Genomic DNA, 15,758 nt, shown 5'->3' with positions numbered 1-15,758 from the left:
GATCGGGACTTTCATAAACAGCACACCAACACTCCTGAGAATACATTTGTTTGTATCCGGTGTAATAACGGAGGTCTGATGTGACGTTTCAATTATTTATTGTTTTTAGTTTCTTTTCCAAAAACATTGTTAAAAAATGTGCAATGTTAATTTGTGCTTTCTTTTTTTATTCTTGTATACATACTGGAAAACAAACAAAAAATGCAGTATCAGAGTAACATTCATTCATTATCTCTAGCCGCTTTATCCTTCTACAGGGTCGCAGGCAAGCTGGAGCCTATCCCAGCTGACTACGGGCAAAAGGCGGGGTACACCCTGGACAAGTCGCCAGGTCATCACAGGGCTGACACATAGACACAGACAACCATTCACACTCACATTCACACCTACGCTCAATTTAGAGTCACCAGTTAACCTAACCTGCATGTCTTTGGACTGTGGGGGAAACCGGAGCACCCGGAGGAAACCCACGCGGACACGGGGAGAACATGCAAACTCTGCACAGAAAGGCCCTCGCCGGCCCCGGGGCTCGAACCCAGGACCTTCTTGCTGTGAGGCGACAGCGCTAACCACTACACCACCGTGCCGCCCCATCAGAGTAACAGTGTGCTGAAAATAAATAAGTGGAGCTGAAGTACAGCTGTGTTGATCTGATAACAGTCTGAGTGTGAGATTAGATTTCACAGTGCTGTTTACATCAGTAATCCAGTAATAAACTACTTAAAACAGATAATGACTATTATTGACTATTATTAGTGTGTGTGTGTGTGTGTGTGTGTGTGTGTGTGTGTGTGTGGATATACTATTGAGGAACAAATGGACCCAGAAGGACAGTAAAATCGGACAATTACAACCCTGTGGAGACATTTGGATGGTCCCTATGAGGAAAATGTTGTTGTTGTTTAATAATAAAATAAAATAAAGAGCCAAAATGTTTCCTTTTCATTACTGAGGTTAAGGTTAAAGCTGTACTGCCTTTCAGATTTTTCAAGTGTAAGTCACAAAAAGAATTTTCCCCGACACCCAATTATTTTTGTTTAGTGACCAAAAGCTACTGAATTCGAATCACAGACTTCCAATTTTATTAGTTTTTTTAAACAGAACAATTAATGAATTTATCTCCATGTGGCCCTAAATTCTCTGCTATTTTTTCCTGCTTCACCATGACCCAATTCAAGATACTACATCATGCATCACGTGGTGGGCTTTCCCCGTTCACGCAAGGCATTGTGGGATACAAATTGGAAACAGGTGAGAAAAATGGAGGACGTGAGTGTGCGAATGAAACATGAAAGACCGACTACAATCACGGAAAGCGAGAAGAAACGACGTTATGTTATATACGAAGGAAAGGAAACGCAGGACCAAACTAATAAATATGGGCGCTCAGCGAGCACCTCGGTGTGATCAGCTGTTCGTTTAGTGACAGAATGATGGAACTGTCAGTGCACGCTCAAAGGGAAACCTGTAGATGGCAGTAATGCAACACTGTGGATGCCAGCTGCCGTAAAACCCAAAAGAAGAAGAAGAAGGTAAACCTGCGCATGCGCACACGGACTTCCTCTGTCTGCTTGACTGCGCTAAGCGAGCGATTTCATGCACATTATTTGCTTTAATCCCCTCAAATTAAATAACTTCCCAGCCACAGAATGGCCTGATATTTTGTGAGATATTACATAAATAAACAGATATCACAATCACCACATTTCAGACGGAACTAAATTTCACCGATTTTGTGAAATCAAGAGGCCGTCTTGCATTAAGGTTTAGGCGCAGAGCATTAATAAGCTGCATTAATAATGATGTCAGTGGATGGTCCTCAGAAAGATAGTAATGTGTGTGTGTGTGTGTGTGTGTAAACACAGTGTGTGAAATTCTCATTGCATAGCAATTACTGAGCAATTTTTGGTGTTTAACGTGTGTGTAGTTAAAGTTGAAGTGTGTGTTCTGACAGGTGTGATCCAGATCCACACCACCAGACCCTTAATTAGCAGCGCTAAGGTGGACCTCAACAACCCTCAAACGCTCATACATCAGTCGGGGTTCCCACCCATCGTTAAAGCTCACGGTATGTGTGGACTGTAGCTTTACTTCATCTGCAAGCTTTTACACACACACACACACACACACACACACACACACACACACACACACACACACACACCTTTTTATTTTATTAGAATAACTATTGCACTGTGTTTGTGTTTCCTGTTTGTGTTGTCTTCATTAATACTGCATATTAAAACATGCGTATTCATATCTCTGTGGATCAGAGTGAAAGTCTCGAGATAGAAAAAAACCCCTGAAAAAAGCAAATCACTAAAACTTGTTCAACATTAAATCGCAGCGATTTATTGCATGTGTGATGTCATACACACCGCTGCCTTCTTTTATAAAGCTACACAACTTTACGACAACAAGGATGAAGAAGTGGCTCAGAGTCAGCATGTTTTGGTTAACTTTTAGATCAGTAATTGTCTGTCATCTATCTAAGTATTATATTTGGCCACAGAAACTACCTGAGAAAATTATTGATCTGACTGAGGACAACTAATAAATCCAAGCAACAGGCTAAACACAAGCTGGACACTTCCTGTGTGGCGGTGAGCTCTTGAAGGACACACCTCTTAGGAGACATGCTTTAGTTTTAGTTTTGTTGTGGAATAAAAAAAAAATTGTTAAAAACGTGCTACACTTTGCAAAGCAGATGAAGCCAGAAATGGCTCAAGCTTTCAAGCATTGCGTGTGTGTTGTCATTTCCTTTGAATTAATAGTAACTTACCAGGAACACATTCGTGTAATGGCAGACTCAAAGAGCCAAACTTTACCAACTAAATTGAACGTGTTCCCGGTCTCGTATTAAAATACAGTTCAGACAGTAAACTATTTAACATGTCTAGTTTTATAAGGACTAGAGTTATAGTCTTTATAAAATCACCTCTGGAAAATATAGTTGTATAATTTCCAGGGGTGATGTCATTTTCAGAAGACTAGCACTTTAAAGTGAAAGCACCAAACAAAACATGACAATTGTAGATAAAGAAAGGCACGAACATGGACAAAACAACATGGAATAAAGATCATGAGATGGAAACACAGAATGTGGAGTACACACACACATACACACACACACAGACACAGGTTCATCAGAGAGCGTGTGATGTGTGGTCCGGTGCCTGTGACACACAAGTGTGCCGTGGTGTGTAACGTGACGTGACGTGATATGCAGTGGCTGATGGGTAATGTAGTCCTGTATCATCTTGGTGTTACCATAACAACATCGGAAAAAAATAATAAGAATAAAAAACAACAACAACAAGAGAAGAAAGCCTCAACATTAAAGGGACTAATGAAATGAACATTTCTAAAAGGCATGTTGAAAAAAGTGAAATATTAAGATAAGAATGTTTCAAAAAAGAAAAAAAAAATCTAAAAATAAAAAGAACCAAAGTTCGAGGATAAAAAAAAGAAAATGAACGCCTCAAAAAAGAACTAAAAAGAAATAATGTTTTCTGTGGTGTAAATTGGTGCGAAAGCAGATGCACGTGCAGATTATATTTATTTAGTAAAACATTAACCAGAAGAATCAAATCAAACCCAGAAGTGTGAGCGTGAACAGACAAAACAAGATCAAGACCAGGAAAATCTCAGCACTCAGACACAAGCACAAAAGAAGACTGAGACTTGACACAAACAACCCGAGACCCAGAAGTTATTAGTGCGCTAAACGGTGCTTGAGGTGGAGGTGATTATAGACATGTGACTCGTCCCTGTGATGTGCAGGGGCTGATGGGTAACAGAGTCAGAGAGGAGGGGTTTGGAACCACTGTACAGCGCTGATGTCACAACTTCAAGTGTCAAAAATAAACAGGACTAAAAAATGAAGTGTCGGAAAATTTGACTGAGAAATTGAGAGTCAGCATTTATAGTCAGCGCGTTTGTAGAGTTTTTATGAAAGTACGTATCATGTGTTTGTAAAATGGAGAAACCAAGTCATCACACACAGGGACATTTCAACACATTCACTAAAATCATTCAGAAACACGAGTCCATTAAAATTCAGTAAAACACAGTGAGAGGGGAGCGAGTGAGTGAGTGAGTGAGTGAGTGAGTGAGAGAGAGAGAGAAAGTGAGAGAGAGAGAGAGAGAGAAAATGAGTGAGAGAAAGTGAGTGAGAGAGAAAGTGAGTGAGAGATAGAGAGAGAGAAAATGAGTGAGAGAGAGAGAAAATGAGTGAGTGAAAGAGAGAAAGTGAGTGAGTGAGAGTGAGTGAGAGAGAAAGTGAGAGAGAGAGAGAGAGAGAAAATGAGTGAGAGAAAGTGAGTGAGAGAGAAAGTGAGCAAGTGAGAGAGTGAGAGAGAGAAAATGAGTGAGAGAGAGAGAAAATGAGTGAGTGAAAGAGAGAAAGTGAGTGAGTGAGAGTGAGTGAGAGAGAGAAAGTGAGTGAGTGAGTGAGTGAGTGAGTGAGTGAGACTTTAACTTTTTAAGCCACCTTTAATTACGCCATTGTTCCATGTATATGTTTATTTTCACAAGAAATAAAACAATAAATAATGGAGAAAATTAGATTAGATTAGATTAGGGGGCGGCACGGTGGTGTAGTGGTTAGCGCTGTCGCCTCACAGCAAGAAGGTCCTGGGTTCGAACCCTGGGTCCGGCGAGGGCCTTTCTGTGTGGAGTTTGCATGTTCTCCCCGTGTCCGCGTGGGTTTCCTCCGGGTGCTCCGGTTTCCCCCACAGTCCAAAGACATGCAGGTTAGGTTAACTGGTGACTCTAAATTGACCGTAGGTGTGAATGTGAGTGTGAATGGTTGTCTGTGTCTATGTGTCAGCCCTGTGATGACCTGGCGACTTGTCCAGGGTGTACCCCGCCTTTCGCCCGTAGTCAGCTGGGATAGGCTCCAGCTTGCCTGCGACCCTGTAGAAGGATAAAGCGGCTAGAGATAATGAGATGAGATGAGATGAGATGAGATTAGATTAGATTAGATTAGATTAGATTAGATAAAACTTTATTGATCCCTTTGAGCGGGTTCTCTCAGGGAAATTAAGATTCCAGCAGCATCATTATAGATAAACAGAGAAAAGAAATAGAGAAAACTTCTAGAAAAATTAAAATAAATTAAGAATTAACATATACAAATATAAAAAGAATAAGATATGGGGAAGAGAGGAAGGGGGGGAGAGAAGGGGGGGCTGCGGCAGGAGAGACATTGCACATTGTCCGGTATTGGTTATTGTTAGGCTAGGCTACTGCTCCTTCCTGTCCTCTGTCCTCCTGTTACCCCTCCTCCTCCCCCAGAGAGGAGTTGTACAGTCTGATGGCGTGAGGGACAAAGGAGGTTTTAAGTCTGTTCGTCCTGCACTTGGGAAGGAGCATTCTGTCACTGAACAGGCTCCTCTGGTTGCTGATGATGGTGTGCAGAGGGTGACTGGCATCGTCCATGATGTTCAATAGTTTGTCTATAGTCCTCTTCTCTGCCACCGTCACCAGAGAGTCCAGCTTCATGCCGACCACAGCCCCGGCCCGCCTGATCAGTTTGTCCAGCCTGGATGTGTCCTTCTTGGCTGTGCTGCTCCCCCCAGCACACCACGGTGTAAAACAGGACACTGGTGACCACAGACTGATAGAACATCCACAGGAGTTTCCTGTAGATGTTAAAGGACTGCAGCCTCCTAAGGAAGTAAATAAAAGGTAAATAAAAGGTATATAAAAAGTCATTACTAGAAAATCATCAAATTCAGTCCATAAAAACACCTTTTCTGTTAAAACATTCTCACCCACACACAATTGTACATTAAAAATTGAGAGTTAGTGCACCATCCTCTTCAAGTGAACATAAAACCTGTCTAAAACCCCACAGGTCTATAAAAGTGTCCAGGTTATTGGTTAGTCTGTAAAAAGCACGCTCTACCTTAAGACGAGATGCGACCAAACCTTTCAGGCTCTGAACCGCATCAGCCCATCCCAGGCCCAGCATCTGATTCTTTCTGGTCTTCCAGATTGCGAGTTTTGCAGTTCCGATTAAAAAATTAATTAAAACCTGAGTCTGTCTTTTCCTGACTGTGTATTTCGGCCCAAAGACAAACAAAGGGACACGAAATTTCTCCCCTAGGTGTTCCACCCACTCTTGCAATGTCTTATATAGGCCCGCTAGCCGAGGACAAAGAGACACCAAGTGTTCTAGGGTTTCTTGTTGGTGACAGAAGGGACAGTCCTCCCCAGTGCTGGGATCCAGGTGAGCCCTGTGTCTGTTTGTAGCTATCAGTCCGTGTATGATCCTCCACTGGAGGTCAGCTGTCCGTTTCATGATGGGCGGCTTGTACAGAGTCCTCCAGCAGCCTTTAGGGGTGCATTCTGGAGCAAAAACCTGGGCCCACCTCGACTCCCTGACTTCGACCAAAGAACGGAAGTTCAGTACCTTTATGCAGCTGTAGTAGAGCTGCTTCTTCCCACATGAGCTGAAGTTACCCAGCACTGGTGTTTTCAGGGACAGAAGCAGCCCTCTCTCCTCTCGCCACTCTTCAGTCGCAGGCCTGACGCTTAGTGCAGGAAAGATGTACTCATGGTCCTCGTGCCATAGGTCAACCAGGGTACGGTCCTGGGCATACACCCTGAGGGATAGAGACAGGGATTGCCAGACCTCATCCACTATCTTCTTTAGCACCCTGGAAGACCTGACGCCGATGACTCCACCAAGCCTCTCCGGAGATGTTCTTATAAGGTAGCCCAGTTTGATGATACCATCCTCGACGAACTTGACGCGGAGTAATGTAAAGAGGTCATTGTATAACAGCGGCTCCTCAAAAATCCACAAACCAAGTCTGAGGTCAGTGAGGTCTTGAACGTCCTCCACACATCAAGCACCGAGTTGTAGAAAGGTGTTATTCCAGTCAGGTCAACTTCAGAGGTCTTTAGAAGAAACTGATGTTTGTTCAGTCTTAGCCGGCCAGCCTTTTTCAGGAGCAGCTGAGCAGATGCCAGCCAGCAATAACCGCAGCCATAAAGTAGTCTCTGCGCCATTTGCAGTCTGAAGGCAGCAATTCTCGATAAAATAATAATAATAATAATAATAATAATAATAAGTTAAATTTATATAGCGCCTTTCAAAAAACCCAAGGATGCTTTACAATTATAGACAAGGAAAGAAAAAATATAATAAAAATAAATAAATACAAAATAAAAAGTAAAAAGTCCACCAAGTAGGGGTCAGGATGTAATTCCCGTGGTGTAGCAGCCACAGTCCCACCAAAAGGCGCACGAAAACAAGTCCCACATCTCCAGCACCGCCGCCATGACGCCGTCAGCAACATTGCTCAAACACCACGCCATGGATCCACAAAGCGAGCAGAGAAGCTCCACCATGCAGAGCGCTGGTATGTCCCAAACCACCTGCACAGCCGCCGCGACACCACCGAGCAACATCGCTAGGAACATCACGCCAAGTGTAAAAGCACAGAGTGCTGGACAACCACGATGTAAAATGAGCAACGAGCTCACTGCAGTCCATAGCTGGGAGCGCAGGCATCGCCCACGGCGAACCAAGGCCTGGAGGGAACCAACGCCCAAAACTAGGTCTGCCCAAAAATGTCCATGAGGCCTTGTCCTCCCTCAGCTACAGGGAGATACAGAACTGGTGCCCTCAGCCAATGCTGACCTGACCAGAAGAAGTTCACCAGGAGCCACTGTATGTCCTTCACAAGGCCTGATGGTGGCACTAAGACAATCAGTCTATGCCAAAGAGAAGAGGCGACCAGGTTATTGGCTATCAGAACTCTACCCCTGTAGGACAGCTGGGGAAGCAACCATTTCCATTTAGACAACTTGGTGCTTACCTTCTCCAGCACTCCCTCCCAGTTCTGTTTTTGGAAGTCCTCTCCCCCCAAGTACACTCCCAGAACTTTGATGCCTCTTTTTTCCCACTTAAGTTTCCCGGGTAGACCAGGGGTGTCTCCTGGGCTCCACTGGCCTATTAGACATGCTTCACATTTGTCCCAGTTAACTTTAGCGGAGGAGCCCTGGCAAAAAAAAAATGCACTTTATTGTATTTAAAGTATATTCATATTTTCAATAGTATATTGAAAATGTACTTACACAAATTGTACTTTTTCTCATCTCATCTCATTATCTGTAGCCGCTTTATCCTGTTCTACAGGGTCGCAGGCAAGCTGGAGCCTATCCCAGCTGACTACGGGCGAAAGGCGGGGTACACCCTGGACAAGTTGCCAGGTCATCACAGGGCTGACACATAGACACAGACAGCCATTCACACTCACACCTATAGTCAATTTAGAGCCACCAATTAGCCTAACCTGCATGTCTTTTGGACTGTGGGGGAAACCGGAGCAAACCCACATGGACACGGGGAGAACATGCAAACTCCGCACAGAAAGGCCCTCGCCGGTCATGGGGCTCGAACCCGGACCTTCTTGCTGTGAGGCGACAGTGCTAACCACTACACCACCGCGCCACCCTTATAGAAATATATTATACTAAAATATACTTTAAGTGAAAGTTATGTGTAATTTCTAAAGTGTACTTATTTAAGGTACTTATAATACAAACAAAGTACACTTTAATTTGACTAATTAAGCATATATTAGTACATATAAAGTCATATACTTAAAGTATACAAAATATACTGTGTTGTTCCACTTTAGCACATAAAAGTACACTAAATACACTTCAAGTTGCACTTTTCTACAATTTAATTACAATTAAAATATATTTAGTACAAAATTAGTTGTTCCAAAATAGCATGCCTCAAGTTAACTCATCATAAACACACTTGAAGTATATTGATGATTAGTGTGGCTTCAAGTACACAAAAGTATGCTAAATTTTAGTACACTTAGCACATTTATTTTTCACCAGGGAGGCCTTTTCATACACAGTCAGGCTTTCTTTAAGTTGCTGTATATCTCTCCGATCTTGTATAAAAACATTAACATCATCTGCATAAGCTGGGATGGCCACAGAGCGGTTCTGAGCCAGCTCAGGGAGACCCAGGCCCTGTAACCGTCTCCTCAGCCTACACAGAAGAGGTTCAATAACAATACTATAGAGCTGGCCTGAGATGGGGCAGCCCTGTCTGATTCCTCTTTTAACTGGCACAGGGCAGCTCAACCCTCTCCCCACCTTTACTAAACAGCAGGCTTCATTATACAATAGTTTGACCCAGGATAAAAAAAACTCCCCCAAATTCCAAAAGCCTGCAAGGTGGAGAAGAGAAAACCATGATCCACACGATCAAACGCCTTTTCTTGGTCAATGGATAAAATACCAACATTAATATTATACAAGTTGCAAACATCAAATATATCCCTTATTAAAAATAAATTATCATACAATGACCTGTCTGGAATACAATACGACTGTTCTGCACCGATAAATAAATCAATAAAATGTTTTAATCTATTTGATAAAACCTTGGAGAGGATCTTATAGTCCGTACATAAAAGAGCTACAGGTCTCCAGTTCTTTAAAAGAGCTAGGTCTCCCTTCTTGGGCAGCAGTGAAAGAACTGCTCACCTACAGGAAGCCGGAAGTCTCCCTTTTTTAAAACACTCTTTAAAAATGGCCAAAAGGTCCAGTCCCAGTATCATCCAGGAGTGTTTAAAAAAAGTCTGAAGGAAGACCATCTAGTCCCGGAGCCTTGGCTGGTGCCGTCTGGGACACCGCAGCAGTCAGCTCATCTAAAACAATTTCTGCGTTCAGAGTGTTCTGGTCTTCTAAGCTCAGTTGAGGAAGCCCTTGCAGTAGTTCTGCAGCACAGTCCATGTCACAGCTGCCCGTGCTGAATAGATCTGTATAAAACTCCACTGTGAGCTTCCTCATCTCGGCTGGGTCTGTAGTGATGTTTCCATCAGAACAAAGAAGACAGACCATTTGTTTCCTCTGAAGAGCAGATTTCTCCAGGTTAAAAAAGAAAGAAGTTGGTGCATCCATGTCCTGGAGTCTAGTAAAATGTGCTCGGACTAGTGCTCCTTTAGCTCTGTCCTGCAGAAGGGAGTTGAGTTCCTGCCTTTTAAAAATTAGCCCATCATTTTTTGGTTGATCAGGTTGTGAGGTAAAGAATTTTTTTTCCAAGTCTCTTATTTCCTCTTCCAGTTTCTGGACAGTTCTCTGGATCTTGGCTGTGGAATTAAAAGAATACTGCTGGCAAAACACTCTAATTTGGGCCTTTCCTACCTCCCACCACTTCAAGAGTGAAGGAAAAGTTTCCTTCCTGGATCTCTAATAGAGCCAAGATAATTTAAAAATTTTACAAAAATTAAGATCATGCAATAACTTAACATTAAAATGCCAAAATGACTTTGGTTTTTCCGTGGGAGATAAAAAAAAAGCTCCATTAAAACTAAGTGATGGTCTGTAAAAACAACAGGGGAGATTTGGCAGTCAATAACTCTTGAAGTAAAAGGTGCAGAAATATAAAATCTGTCCAACCTTGCTGCACAGACTCTACCGTCAGATATTTTCACCCATGTGTATTGTCGGACTGAAGAGTGCTTCATTCTCCACACATCAACCAGATCAGTTCTCTTTAAAAAGTGAGATAAAATGGATGAGGAGTGAATGTGTGGTTCCTCTCCAGTCATGTCTGTGAAGATTCTCAGTCATCCAGGTCATGGTAAAATGTGGGTGGTAAAAGAGAGCAACTGGACTTGCTTGAAGATTCTTGAAGACGTTTCACCTCTCATCCGAAAGGCTACTTCAGTTCTGTCTGACTGGTAGGGAGTATAAATACCTGATGCTCCCTACCAGTCAGACAGAACTGAAGTAGCCTTTCGGATGAGAGGTGAAACGTCTTCAAGAATCTTCAAGCAAGTCCAGTTGCTCTCTTTTACCACCCACAGTTCCTCTCCAGTCCTGTCTAATGTAAAGTCTGTGCAGCAGTTCCAGTCTCCCCTCATTAGAACACACTCCCGTGGATCATTAAAACCTAACTTCTCTTTTAATAAATTAAACAACTCTTCACGTTCAGAGCCTTGGTTTGGTGCATAAACATTGACAAAACTAAGAGTAAAATCCTGTATTTTAACTTTTACCATAATAACTCTACCTTTAACCAACTCTGTACTGGACACAATGTTTATATCTAACAGGGCTCTTAATTCGTGGTGGTCCGGTCACCCGAGGTGACTTAATTTGTCATTTGGCGGGTAATTCCTGCCACTAGCCAGCCCGGCTGGCTAGTTGAAAATAAAAAATATATATGAAGCGAAGATTCAGACTAGGGCTGTGCGATATATCGAATATACTTGATATATCTCTGAAAATTCTGTGTGAGATACATACAATTATTATATCGTAACTATCAAGTATTTTATGGTCATCTGTCAACTTGCGTTTGTTTTGTGTTTGTTGCGTTTGTTTAAAACCTTTTCCGGTGGTTTTCTCCCTGTCCCTCAGGCAGTAACGTGAGAGGCTGCCTAAGGGTAAAAAAAACAATAACGTCACGCACTCGCCAACCAATCCTGGGCGACATCTAGGTGCTGAAAGGAACTTGCGGGAAGATTTTCTAGTTTTGGTTTACAGCGCTGACTCAGTTCGTGCAATCGCTGGTGTTGCTTAGGCTACCGTGTAAGCTCTGTCAATTTCAGCGACAAATTAAAAATGGAAGTGGACGAATTGGTTCCTAAAAAAACTAGTAAGGGGTCAGTCATCTGGCATTTTTTTGGATATCGCGAGGAGGATGTGGAACAGCAAATGCCAATTTGTAGTGTGCAAAAAAACTGTCATCACGAAAGGCAGCAGCATGACAAATATGTTCCATCACCTGAAAACTCACCCGGTACAGTATGAAGAGTCTCTTAAACTCCGAACTACTTGCCCACAAGCTAAAACCCCCACACAAGCTAAACAAATGACCATAGCGGCCTCGTTCTCCAAAGCCACCCCATATGTTGCAATTTTCAAGATTGTTTTTTCAGTTTGTGCAACATTTGTTGAATAAAAATAGTCTTATTTCAACTCAATTGTGATTAATCACGAACATGAACATTTTAAATGTGTTGTTGAAAACTACCTGTAAAGTTAACCAAGAATGCTATTTAATCTGCAGGGATTGTAGTGAAAACAGTAAAGAGTAAAAGTTAGATTTCATGGGGTCCTTTAGAGGAGATTTCAATATATGGTATATCGTGAAATGGAGAAAATGTATCGGGATATTCATTTTTTTCCCATATCGCACAGCCCTAATTCAGACACACTGTCAACTAAAGCCGCCACATATTAAGCGCGTGCCATGTCTGTGTTAATCGATGTGTTTATCGGCAGGACGGAAAATACCGAAGAATTCCAAATCATATCATGTACGAGTCAGGCTGTCAGTTTTTTCACTACTGCGCATGCATATAACACATCTCGTTGAATATCGCGGTAATCACATTATCAAATTCAATAGATGTGGCCACATTATGCCCATTTAAACACGTTTTTGTTGTTGTTTACATCTACATCTGCCAAAGCTACGTTGTGATGTGGAATTTTCTTAAAGGTGTACAGAAACCGCCAGAGACCGGGACAAAGCGACCTCGGTCTGAAGATTAGATTAGATTAGATTAGATTAGATTAGATTAGATTAGATTAGATTCACTTTATTCATCCCACATCGGGGAAATTCACGTGTTACAGTAGCAAGAAAATGTCAAACAGATAACAAATAAAACTGAAATAAATATTAGACAAACGAAGGATTAAATACAGAGGGCTATTTGCATTATCTACCGTGAAAAAGTATAGAAAAATTGCCTTATTGAGAGGCTCAGAAAAATTGCACATTACAGGTAGACTCTGTATATATATAAATATAAGCATGCATAAAAATAGTTTAGGGCCTATATTAATTGCACATAATAATTGCATCGATGAGAAATGGCAGAGGTAGTAGTGGTGAAGTAGTGCAAATATAACGACAAACAGGTTATTGGTGCTATGTTACAAGTTGTGGGTGTTCTACAGTCTGACAGCAGCAGGTATGAATGACCTGCGGTATCTCTCCTTCTTACACCGTGGGTGTAGCAGTCTACTACTAAAAGAGCTGCTTAAAGCCCCCACATCCTCATGTAGGGGGTGAGAGGGGTTATCCATGATTGAGGTCAGCTTGGCTAACATCCTCCTCTCACCCAGCACCTCAATGGAGTCCAGAGGACAGTCCAAGACTGAGCCAGTCCTTCTGACCAGCTTATTAAGTTTCTTCCTGTCCCTCTCTGAACTTCCACGGCTCCAGCAGACCACAGCATAGAAAATCGCTGATGCTACCACAGAGTCATAAAAAGTCCTAAGCAGTGTCCTGTACACACCAAAAGACCTCAGTCTTCTCAAGAGGTGGAGATGACTTTGGCCCTTCTTGTACAGGACATCTGTGTTGTTAGTCCAGTCCAGTTTGTTGTTGAGGTGAACACCCAGGTATTTGTACTCCTCCACGATCTCAATGTCCAAACCCTGGATGTTCACTGGTGCAATTTGAGGAACCGTCCTTCTGAAATCGATCACCACCTCCTTTGTCTTGCTGGCGTTGATGCGCAGGTGGTTCAGTTCGCACCAGGCGACAAAGTTGGTGATGACCTCTCTGTACTCCAGATCGTCCCCCTCTGACACATGTCCAACGATGGCTGTATCATCTGAGAACTTCTGGAGGTGGCAGCTGTCCGTGTTGTAGCTGAAGTCAGATGTGTAAAGTGTAAAGAGGAAAGGAGAGAGAGCACTGTACCCTGTGGAGCCCCTGTGCTGCAGACTACCACATCAGACACACAGTCGCAGTGCCTCACATACTACAGTCTGTTAATGAGGTAGTCGATGATCCATGCAGCCAGGTGGCAGTCAACACCAGCTCCCTCCAGCTTCCCCCTAAGCAGTGATGGCTGGATTGTATTGAAAGCACTAGAGAAGTCAAAGAACATGATTCTCACAGTGCTTCCAGTGCCCTCCAGGTGCAAAAGTGACCGGTGTAGCAGGTAAATGACAGTGTCATCCACACCAATGCCCAGTCGATATGCAAACTGCAGGGGGTCCATCTCACTGTTCACCAGGTGTTGGAGGTGGGAGAGAACAAGCCTCTCCATGATCTTCATTAGGTGAGACGTTAAAGCTACTGTCCGAAAGTGGTTGAGCTCCCTGGGGTGCGCAGTCTTGGGAACTGGAACCACACATGATGTTTTCCACAGAAGTGGAACTTTCTCCAGACTGAGGCTCAGGTTGAAAATGTACAGAAGAATCCCACAGAGCTGATCTGCACAGTCCTTAAGCAGTCTGGAGTTGATACCATCAGGGCCAGCAGCTTTCCTTGTCTTGATCCTCCTCAGCTCCTTCAACACCTGATCAGCTGTTATGGAGAGGCAAGGGGTGTAGCCGAGGTGTGAGTCCTGTAGAGTGAGGTCGGGGATGGAGTGTGTGGATTGGTCTGGCAGGGATCGGAGGGGGGGTGATGTGGTGTGAGGAGGGAGCTGTTGGTGTCAGAGGTATTATGGGGGGGGGGGGGGGTGGAGTGATATCACAGACCGGTCAGGACTATGGTGAGTTGGGGAGGGTGGGGTGGCACAGTCAAATCTGTTGAAAAAGAGATTCAACTCATTGCCCAGTCTTGGCCCCCAGATACAGGGCCCCTCCCACTGTCCTTTGTGTGGCCAGAGATGGTTTTCAGGCCTCTCCATACCTCTCTGGTGTTGATCCCCTTGAGGTGCTCCTCCAGCTTCCTCCTGTAGCTGTCCTTGCCTCTCCTTATCCCCCTCTTCAGCTCCCTCTGCACTCTCCTCATCTCCTCCTTGTTGCCAGATTTAAAAACCCTCTTCTTCTCATTTAATAGGGCTTTTAGTTTGGAGGTCACCCAGGGTTTATTGTTGGGAAAACACTGTACCTTCCTGACCGGCACAGTGTTTTCAACACAGAAATTAATGTAATCTGTGATGCAGGTTGTCAGGCTATCAATGTCATCCCCGTGAGGTTCACACAACACATCCCAGTCCGTGGTGTCAAAGCAGTCCCTCAGTGCCATACTGGTCTCCTCAGACCAGCTCCTTACATACCTCTTGGTGGGTGGTTGTTTATTCACCATAGGTATGTACGTAGGGGACAAGTGAACCAGATTGTGGTCAGAACGGCCCAGCGGGGGGAGGGGTGATGAACTATATGCGTCCTTGGTGTTCATATACATTAAATCCAAAGTTCTCTTGTCTCTGGTGTGGCATTTCACATACTGAGTGAAGGTTGGGAGAGTGGAGGACAGGGAAGCATGATTTGAAGTCACCGGAGATTAGTAGCAGGGACTGGGGGTGCGATGTCTGAAGCTTTGACACTGTAGTGTGTAAGAGCTCACAGGCTGTAGCAGCATCGGCCGCTGGGGGATGTACACAGTTATCATGATAACGTGCGAGAATTCCCTCGGGAGGTAATATGGCCGAATGCTAACCGCTTGCAGTTCAATGTTTTTACTGCAATACTGCTCCTTTACCCTGATGTGCCCCGGGTTACACCATCTGTCATTCACAAACATCGCCATACCCCCTCCTTTCCTCTTACCGCTCTCCTTGGCTTTCCTGTCCACTCTCACGAGTTGAAATCCATCCAGAGTGACGTATGAGTCAGGTGAGAGTTCATTCAGCCAAGTCTCCGGACACGGTGACCCGGACAGAGGGCACCGCCAGCAGGGAAACTTGCACAAACTCATCATTAATGTATATATTGCTCTCTATCAGCTGACTGACAAGTTGCTCATGCTTCATGAACACCACCACCACTTTATTCATGTGGGAGGCGCACAG

General features: G+C 43.7%; 1 protein-coding gene across 6 annotated transcripts in view; it reads left to right on the top strand.

Annotated features, from left to right (window-relative positions):
* The window catches only part of zgc:163022 (putative ferric-chelate reductase 1), a 160,654-nt gene that overhangs the window by 117,221 nt on the left and 27,675 nt on the right, over positions 1-15,758 (top strand). For all 6 annotated transcript variants that reach the window (XM_060922720.1, XM_060922716.1, XM_060922719.1 and 3 more), the window contains one exon: positions 1,955-2,068. In XM_060922720.1, coding sequence (XP_060778703.1) covers positions 1,955-2,068 — 114 coding nt within the window. The remainder of the gene's footprint in view (positions 1-1,954; positions 2,069-15,758) is intronic.

The sequence above is a fragment of the Neoarius graeffei genome, chromosome 5 (genome assembly GCF_027579695.1).
Source record: "Neoarius graeffei isolate fNeoGra1 chromosome 5, fNeoGra1.pri, whole genome shotgun sequence".
Classification (NCBI taxonomy): domain Eukaryota; kingdom Metazoa; phylum Chordata; class Actinopteri; order Siluriformes; family Ariidae; genus Neoarius; species Neoarius graeffei.
This window is presented reverse-complemented; position numbering and strand designations above follow the sequence as displayed.